Raw genomic sequence first — 9,055 nt, forward strand, 5'->3', positions numbered from 1 at the left:
AGCAAAGAAGAGAAAACAACAGAAACAAACAAACTTTACATTTACATAACTCAATTAACGCGGGGAAATAATTTGTATTAGACAGAACAAGGGAATTACTTGGTTAAACTATGGTTGGAAGATCGCAACAATTTATCCCTTGACGTGATAGACGCTGCGAGCAGACGCAAAAATGCTACGCATGTGAACAAAGTATCTACAATGTATCCACAACGTGGAAAATCTTACGCTCGCAATTGGGCAAGTTTGCATATGGCGCGATGCGCAACCATCTCTGTGTTGATCTCCTGCTCAAAGTGATCAGAGTTCTCCAAATGCGTCACGGCGTCGCCGTGGCTTTAGTGGTGGTGAGCACGAGGTGATGGAGCGCGCTCAAATTTTCGACCAGTTCTAGACTTAGCAGGAAGTAGTAGGAGGGAACCGGGTCGAAATTTAGTGAGCGCAAGAAGAGAGGAAGAAGTTGGCGTGTGTCAGACCTCATTCTTCCAACACCACACCAGGTTTGCTATTAGTGCAGATGCTACTCGTTATCGCTGTCTTCCTCATTAAGTTCCTCCAGCTTTCGCTACCGTAGGCGAATTCGCCCCCGCATATGTGCCGGAGTAGCAGCCCCACTACCCCACGATCAGTGCCATATTTGGCTGCACGTCAATGCATTCCCCGTTTCCGAGCGCCGAATCGTGTTACACAAAAGAATATATTCTTCAAGAGCCTCCGAGCATTCACGACAGTACAACCTGCTCTCGAACCTTTTCACCTTGGGTGGGCTCTGCGCCGAGCATACTTTGCAGAGATGCTGTCGATTTTTGCTCTTCCCTTTGCTCTTGCCGAATTTAGCCTTGTATAGTTCATCAGTGCGCGCAGCACGTGGTCAAGATTTCCGTTCGGCACACTCGCCAGATCTTCTGCGTGTTGGTTGGTACGGAAGCTTATAGCCGTAACTGCAAGTAACTCCACGTGAAGCTGCCGCATGTACTCCGCATACGTGGGCGCACGCTTACCTTTCCGCTTCATTACCATCTTGTGAAGAATGAAGCCATTGACGAGTGCCATATCTATGAAGGCGAGAAATCGTTGGCGGTAGTAGTTCTTGAATGCCACGCAACGCTGTATCGAATACCGTTGAAGGTGGATCTGGTCGTGAGTGTTCACGCCACCCATTCCAGAATGGTAGTCTGCGATAAGTTGCGGGCACGGAACCTGTGTGAGAGCTCCTGTCTTCTTGTCCTTCCTCGTCACGTGGGTCTGCGTGGTGGAGCACCCCGTGGCGATCAGATGCACAGGTCTGGCTTCCATCCAGGCCGTGGCAACAAGTGCTGGGTACTGTCTGCATTGCGCTATCCTGTACGTCTACCTCGACATGTACTGCGACCTTTTCTTCTGTGGGAACATGAGATCTGACGGCCACCCAAGTCTGTCCGAACGCTGAGTACCGACGTAGTTGAACCGCAAAGTCAGCAGCGCGAGTGCCAACGCAGGCGAGCTGTAGAATTTATCCGCTACAATCAATCTCTGCCTCGCCTGTCCGTCAAACGTTTTTGTGATATTGCTGATGACGGCTCTCTGTGACTAGCCTTGCTTCTTCTTCTTGTCTGGTTTAGCTCCTAGATAAACTTCAACTCTGCATCATACAGAATACCATTACGGTTGTAGTTCGTTGCTTGATGCTGCAGCTATACAGAACTAGATTGCCTACAGCATTCGTTATTCTGTCGTATGCAGAAATATTAGATCACCTTGCGCAGTAACCCGTCTCGGCGCAGCACGTCATGTAGCACTTGGTCCCATACTTATGGGGTTTATCCTTGTTATACACACGGATCGGGTTGTACTGACTTTGATTCGGGATTGTGTCTTCATCAAAGCTGACCACGGGGCCAAGACGATAACCCCGACGAAAAGTCTTCTCTATCACTTGCAAGATAGGGCGAACTTTGAATGCCTTGTCAGCCGTCTGGCCCTGGTCGCTAGTAAAGTGGAGAAATCTTGTTATCATCCTGAATCGGTGTCGTGTCATGTACTTCCCAAAGGTCCCCCGTGGGACAGCTCCATCTTCCCCAACCGTTCAATGCTTTTCGAGGCCATATGTGTGACCACAAACTGTCCGAGCCACTAGCAGACCGATGACGTGTACAATTTCGTACTCTCTGATGGGCTTCTGCCTCTTGAGTCTGTCGACAATGTCCCTCAGGTCTTCGACACGCTTGTTGGGGTCGTTTGCCTGTGCGGTGAGCTGCAGTTATCTTATTTTCTGGGCAATGGCTGGAATGGACCGTTGGCGGTAGGCCTCACTCTCTGCGGCAATGCTTGTCCACAACTTCTTGGGTAAGAAGTAGAAAAACGATCCAATCGGTGATTCTGCAAATGCTGCGGCAGATTTGGTGCCCCACCTTCCACTGTATAAAGTCGCCTCGTTCAACTTCAAATCAGCTATTGCCATATCCATACAGAATAAGTTACTTTTTGGAAACTCGTATTCTGTAGACGACAGACGTACCGCAATGATCTTGATTGAAGACTTCCCACTCGATCCCTTTCATTTCGTCGTCGTCTTGCTGAAAAGCTTCACCTTCGTCTTCAAAGTCGGAATCAGATTCGATTTCGTCCATGAATTCCTCCAGATCAGGATCAAAGTCGCAGAAAGCAGAATCTTGATCGTCGGAATCATCACTAACTGAGAAGGCTTCGCTCCCAACGTTGATATCGTCCAGGGCAGGAGGGGGGAATAGATTCTCTGCACGCATAGCATCCATGAAGTTATCACGATCAAAGGCTGTCAGATCGTCTGGCCCATCGTCCGTCTTGGCCTCCTCGCTGACATCGATTATGGAATCATCATCCGAAGCGATCGCTTCCGTACGAGAGCTGTTACTGTGATCTGCTCGTCTCGCTTGTTCTGTACCAGACGGAGAACTGCGACCAGACCGATGACATTGTTCTGTAGCCACAGGAGAAATACCGCCATGCTCACCACCTTGCTCTGTAGCCACAGGAGTGACACCGTCAGACCCTTGCGCTGCAGCCGCAGGAGTAACACCGCCAGATTGACCACCTAGATCTGAATGTTCGTCGCGTTCTGGTGCTGCCGTCGGTATTTGCCGCTGCGCTGCTGTGTACGCCGCTTGTTTCTCTATTGGCGGCCGTCCAACGGGTACTGGAAACTCGTTGACGGCTGGTTCTACTAAACCGAAACGACATGCGTACTACCATAGGCTTTTCGTCCCTAGAAATCATGCACATTTAGTACACAATTTACCAATAGAATATACCGATCATCGTACCACAAAAATAGTCCGCATTGACGCGATCCTTGCGAAGCTTGCCCTTTACACCAGGCTTTACGTACGTGTGCCCGACGTTCAGCCCCGTCGGCGGCCTTGCCTTCCAGCCGTCCTTTGCGAGCTGACTCCACAGATTCTTGAACTTCTTCGTATCCACACGTCCATCGCTTTCGTGGCAGTTAGGTGGGGGGATAAATGGTTGGGAACTGAATTTTCATACCTCTTCACCGCTTATACTGTATTTTCTATGGATGCCCGTCTATCTCACCAGCGCTGATCCTCAGTGATAAAGCCCCCACTCAAAGCCATACAAAACTGTATATGCGGGGAATTTACGTCATCCTCCCCGCGTATAAGCTCTCGGAATATTTACACCTGCAATATCACTTAATCTGTCGAATACAGAATCCCGCGTTAATTGGGTTAAGAGCACCTCCTTTTTAGCCCAAACGGTCTGCCTGTCACCCGAGTCAAGGTCTACTCACTAAACAGCCCGAGAGTACCCGATTCTGAAAAAAAGGGGGGTATACGACATAGGTGCTGTTTTACAGGCACTGGTAGCACAAAAGACCTCAAAACTTTAAGAAATAGTCTCCACCTAAGTGCTGCTCTATTGATAAAAGCTCTTCGTGTCCGACAGTGGCATCGTTTGCTCGGTTGAGCTTTGTGATTTCAAATGATTATCACACCCGATGTGCCTTCTGATTCGCTGTCCTCATCCGTATCTGACGCACTCTCCTCGGCGATAATTGCCCTCTGCACGGGTCCTGCTGAGCGCCCCGCCCCGCGATTCCGAGTGTTTGATGACGCAGGAGCTTGTAAATGATTTCGCTGCGAGTTGATAGCATTTGCAAAGGCCTCAAGACGATCTTCGACGAGAGCCTGGTCGATCGCTTCACAGAATTGGCCCACCAGAGCGTCGTGTTTGTAAAAGTGGTTGACCAGCAGCTTGTGTAAGCTGCGTACAACTTCATCCACCGTAAGAGTCCGAGGTGGGTAGCGTACGACACTGACGCGTAAGATGATCTCCATGAAGTCGGTGAGGAAAAGCTTCTTGTGGCCTACAGTGGTCATTTCATCCAGCACCATCAATTTGCACGCCAAGAACGGATCCTTTATATCACGCACACGGAACGAGTCGGAGAAAACCTGGTACTTCTCTCTGCAAAAACGAAGGACAGAACAAGAGACAAAAAGTTGTCGATAATGCTCGTGAAAAAAAAGGCTCATGAACTCATAGCTTACAAGAGAAGGAGGAATTCGACCAGATGCATTCCTTTCTTTTCACCTGGCTTGCAGTATTTGCCCATGTTAGCATCGTATAACTCTTGTAGCTACGGCACATAAACAACGTCAAATTCCGTGTGCGGGGCCGACGAGAGCCGTATAGTGACATACCAGAGTAATGTGCTCCGTAAACGCATCGCTAACCTCTTCTGTGTAGAGGAAGCGAGAACGAAATTCGTTTGCGTCATCTGGGGTCACGGGCTGTATATTTTCCTGCACCAGCTTGTCTACGGCTTTGGCGGGCGTATCACACACATTGGCTGCCACAAGAACAGCATCCGAGTAAGTACTGTATTCGAGTCACCGCAACAACAACAGGTTGGAGGGGGTACGCACTTCTAAAGTATTTGTTCGTGGCGATTCGGATAATACATTCCAAGAACTCAAACCTCGTAAGACTGCGGTCCGGGTTGTCTTTTTCCTTGGCTTCCTGGGTGAGCTCGAGGTTTGCAGCCACAAACACATTCTCCAGGTCGGGTAACGAGCAGTACTCTGATGTTTCATCCAGTATTTTAGCTTCCGAAAGAAACTCGGTGTAGCCTGACCAAGGTATACAGGTTATATCATTCTGCAGTTGAATGGCTGCTGCTGACGTTAGCGATCCCAAAGGCGCCAAGTTCATCAACACGTTGTGACCACAGTAACGTCGGTAGGCGTTGCAAACTGTGCGATACCAACGGGTAACGCTAACTTCCACTTCGCGTCTCCGTGAAGAATCCTTCACGAATCGATCAATTTTGCACTGTTTCCAGTCTGCAGCACAGGCTTTCGCGATAAATACGTCAGTATCCACGAAACTCCGACATTCAGACTCGCGCTTACGCCGTGCAAACACACTCTTGTTGATGTCCCATTTCCCTCGTCTTCCGTTGTTCTTTCCTGAGCTGCGCGGAACAAGAGTGTTGCAGGGATCTCGCCCTCCTCGTTCGCTGAGACGAATGACGTTCAAACGCTCCAAAGTACCAAACACGCCTCCTTGCGTTGCTCCTGTGGCCTCGCCTGCTTCACTCGCACCCAAGCTACATGTACCAGACTTGCCAGGTGGCAAGCGGTGTTGACGCTGAACAGGCCGATTAGGACGCGAGGTGACGTAATGAAAGCTCACATTGTTACTACTGTTCGGACCAGCAGCTGTGTCGACAGCTGTGAAGAAATAACAGGTAGCACCAGGAGGAATGACACGCAGCGCACTAAAGGCCACTTCATCTCCATCATTCTCTCGTCGCTCCATGGCGACACCTCTCCAGTCGTCAACGGATAAGTGTAAACGAACCTCCATGGACGGAGTTATCTCAAATCGATCGATAGTCCCAGCAAATGGGCCTTGGCCAGCAGTAGGAGTCCACGTAAAGCGATGCTCAGCCCACAGTCCACAATACCAACACGACGCATCGACAATGGACATCAGATGAGCTGGAAACACACCCGGCCCAGCGTCACTATGCACTTCTTCAAAGACTGCCACCGAGTAGAGTTTGTGTTGATCCCGAAGTCTCCTTAATCCGCCACCTTCTTCATCGTCGGCTTGAGTCTTTGGAATGAGAAATCCACGCGAGTCCATGACCGCGCAGTTGCCGCTCATGTGCAACCCGATGAGTGTCTGGTTCTTCTCCAGTTGCTTGGCCAGTAGGTTGCAGTCCTCGAGATCGAATCGATTGCTGGACAGATCCAGATGTGCCAGCACCTTGTTGTTCGCAAGCGAGTCAGCGAGAGCTGCCACCACCGCTCGTGGTAGCAGCACTCCACCTGAGCTATGGATAGCCGAATTCCCAGTTCCAGAAGCCAAGTTGGGGCCTGACGAGCTGAGAGCATTCCACGACAGGTCACACACACGCAGAGACGCATGGAACTTGAGTGCCTCTACAATTCTCAGGGCACCAACCCCACGTAGTTGATTCCAGGCCAGATACAGCTCCTCAATGCGTGAATTTTCCTCGAGAAACCGCGCCACGGCCAGCATCCCTGGTGCCCCGAAGCGATTTTCGGAAAGGTGTAAGCGCACGACGGTCTGGTTCATAGTGAGCGACTCACAAAGCTGCTGCACTTGACGGTCACGCAGTCCTGTATGCGATAGATTTAGCGACGTAAGTGCACGCGAACGGCGCATTAACTCAGAGAGCGCTCGCGAAGAAGCCGTCGCCAACGCATTGTGCGACAAGTTGAGTTGTTGCAACCCTGCCGTGCCCTGGGCACCTGCGGCTGCGGCGGCCGCTGTGATTAGCCTGGAAGCGACTAAGTCTCCGATTCGGTTATGCGTAAGATTGAGCGATTCAACACCTGGCAGCAGCGAAAAACCTTCTCCAAACGCTTCTGCGTAAGCATTTCCCATCCGATAGCTGCTGAGGTTCACTTCTTGTACTGTACTGCCATTTGCATAGGAGGCCGTTTTGTCCACAACTCGACGCCGTACAATACCCAGAGGTTCCGGACACAATCGAAGGTTACGCACGGCAGCGAGGTAATTGGTGCGCGCAGACTTGGGACGTGGTACAACAGAAGGCACCGTGGGAGGCACAGCCTTGTTGTTGTGGACTGTTTCTTGGCGGTGGAAAATATCCCAAAACTGCTGCATAGCCTGCATCCCCATGTAGTTGGCTGGTGCTGGTAGCTCGGACATGCTACCAGTATCGACATAGTCGCTGGGCGGCTGCACTGAGTCTAGTGGCGACGGGGGTCGCAGCACTTCCTTTTGTCGTCGTGAGCGTCGCCTCCCCGGCACTATAGCAGTAAGGAATGTCTTGGCTACTGATGCGCTCGAGTCTCGCGACATCAGCACGGGTGGAGGCCTCGGAATAAGCTTGGCAGGTTGGCGGGGTGTTTCTATCGCCGCTGGCCGGACTTCCTCTTCTTTCAGAGCTGCTCGGGCAGCAGCACGCACTGCAGTCGGCGTCGCGATTATTTCATCGTCCACGCTAGCTCGTCGCGGACGAGACAACCGGCGGGGCACGCTGTGTCTCGGAGTCGGAGGCTCGTCCTTCATCTGCCGATTCACGAGCGACGAAATGTGGCCACCATGACTATAATAGGCTCTTTGTGCAAGTTACGAGAGCAGTTTCTAACGTTATTTGAGGGTTTTCTAATGAACAAGTACCGTACAGTCGTGCACCTCCAATTCGGCACCGGTATCAGTCGATACCCTGCCAGATTTTATGTTTACGCGAATCGGATGCGCAATTACCTTTGCCCATCACCACCTAGCAATTAACCTCAGGGTTTCCCTCCTCGCGGAGGAATGACACGCCGCATCGATCTGATTTTAAATTTTGGATCCGACGTCTTCATACAAACACACACTTTGATTTTTACCGCCAAAGACAATGGGACATCGCCCTTCCTCCTACATGTCCCCAACTCTAGCACAAAAGCAGTCTTTGTGCGAAGCACAAGTCAGATCCTGCATGCTCTCACTCCGAACTTGCTCGCTGGGCAACGGAGCGCCTTAAGACCCCCCAAGCAGTAAAGCGCACTACCGTCCAGAGTATTCTTAAGCGGTCGGCGGACGTTGCCGCCTTGCCGGATGCCTATCGCGACCGGACCGGAAGCGCTGTTGCGCGCCCGCGATTCGCGCGTCTGACGCCAAGATTATACAGAAGATAGAAGTAAATTTTGTACTGAATTAACAAAACAAATATCCGTGCACTGGATTTGCGTTTGTTTTTTGCTTTACGTTGTGCACTTTTGCCCTGGCACTGTTGATATGGTCCGCCCTGCCGAATTGGAGGTGCACGACTGTATTCCTTATGTGATTGGCGGCAGTCAAATTCTTGAGGTGGTCCAGTTTCTGCCAGCGTTAAAGATACCTGCATAGAAAAAATATTTTACATGTTCAAAATTATATTGGTCGCCAAGCACATACAGCGCGACGACACGAAATTTAAATCAATTTGATTGGCTGCTGGATTTGTCGCTAATGACCGAGCGTCGCCAATCACATAAGGAATACGGTAACGGGGTTTCCTGGAGTGGAACACAGGGGTACGAAGTACCCGGAGAGTTACCAAATGTTCAGTACATAAGTTGTAGAGCTAACAAGGTCTCTCAGTACGTTGGCTAAAAGCCACACGTTATGCGTTTAATTAGGTTTAACTGTGCTTGATAGTTAAACAAATACAATTACCACTAGGCGGCTGGGCCGCAATAATACATGTAGTAAAGAAAACAGTACTGGTTTCGAAGCATAAAAGTTAAGGTATTAACTTTGAGCCCTGGTCGTGGGCTGTAAGTTCCTTTGGATAAGGAACTTAATATTAGTGACTCTTTATGTCGAACGTCTTCCTCTGACGCTAAAGCTACGGCAGCCCCGCTGCAGTACATGTAAATAACCCTTTTACCAGCCTACTTGGACATTTTCTTGAGCAAAGTGATTTTGACAAGCCTAGAAGCTACCAGCGCTCCAACCAGGTCGAGCCGACCTGAAGTTGTGCTCGGTGTGGTGTTGGAATTCCCACGTGAGCTCTAGCTACAAATGTAGTTAGGACGTTCCCATA

The 9,055-nt window shown here is 50.4% G+C and overlaps 1 protein-coding gene across 1 annotated transcript; it reads right to left on the reverse strand.

Annotated features, from left to right (window-relative positions):
• Positions 1–3,996: 3,996 nt before the first annotated feature.
• PITG_20496 (uncharacterized protein) lies at positions 3,997–7,581 on the reverse strand (the record flags this gene model as incomplete). Its single annotated transcript, XM_002895356.1, has 6 exons — positions 3,997–4,006; positions 4,090–4,443; positions 4,527–4,615; positions 4,680–4,828; positions 4,905–5,540; positions 5,592–7,581. The coding sequence occupies 6 exons, from the start codon at positions 7,546–7,548 to the stop codon at positions 3,997–3,999; spliced, it is 3,195 nt and encodes a 1,064-aa protein (XP_002895402.1).
• Between the last annotated feature and the right edge of the window lie 1,474 nt (positions 7,582–9,055).

Source organism: Phytophthora infestans, genomic scaffold (assembly GCF_000142945.1).
Source record: "Phytophthora infestans T30-4 supercont1.192 genomic scaffold, whole genome shotgun sequence".
NCBI classification, from domain to species: Eukaryota; Oomycota; class Peronosporomycetes; order Peronosporales; family Peronosporaceae; genus Phytophthora; species Phytophthora infestans.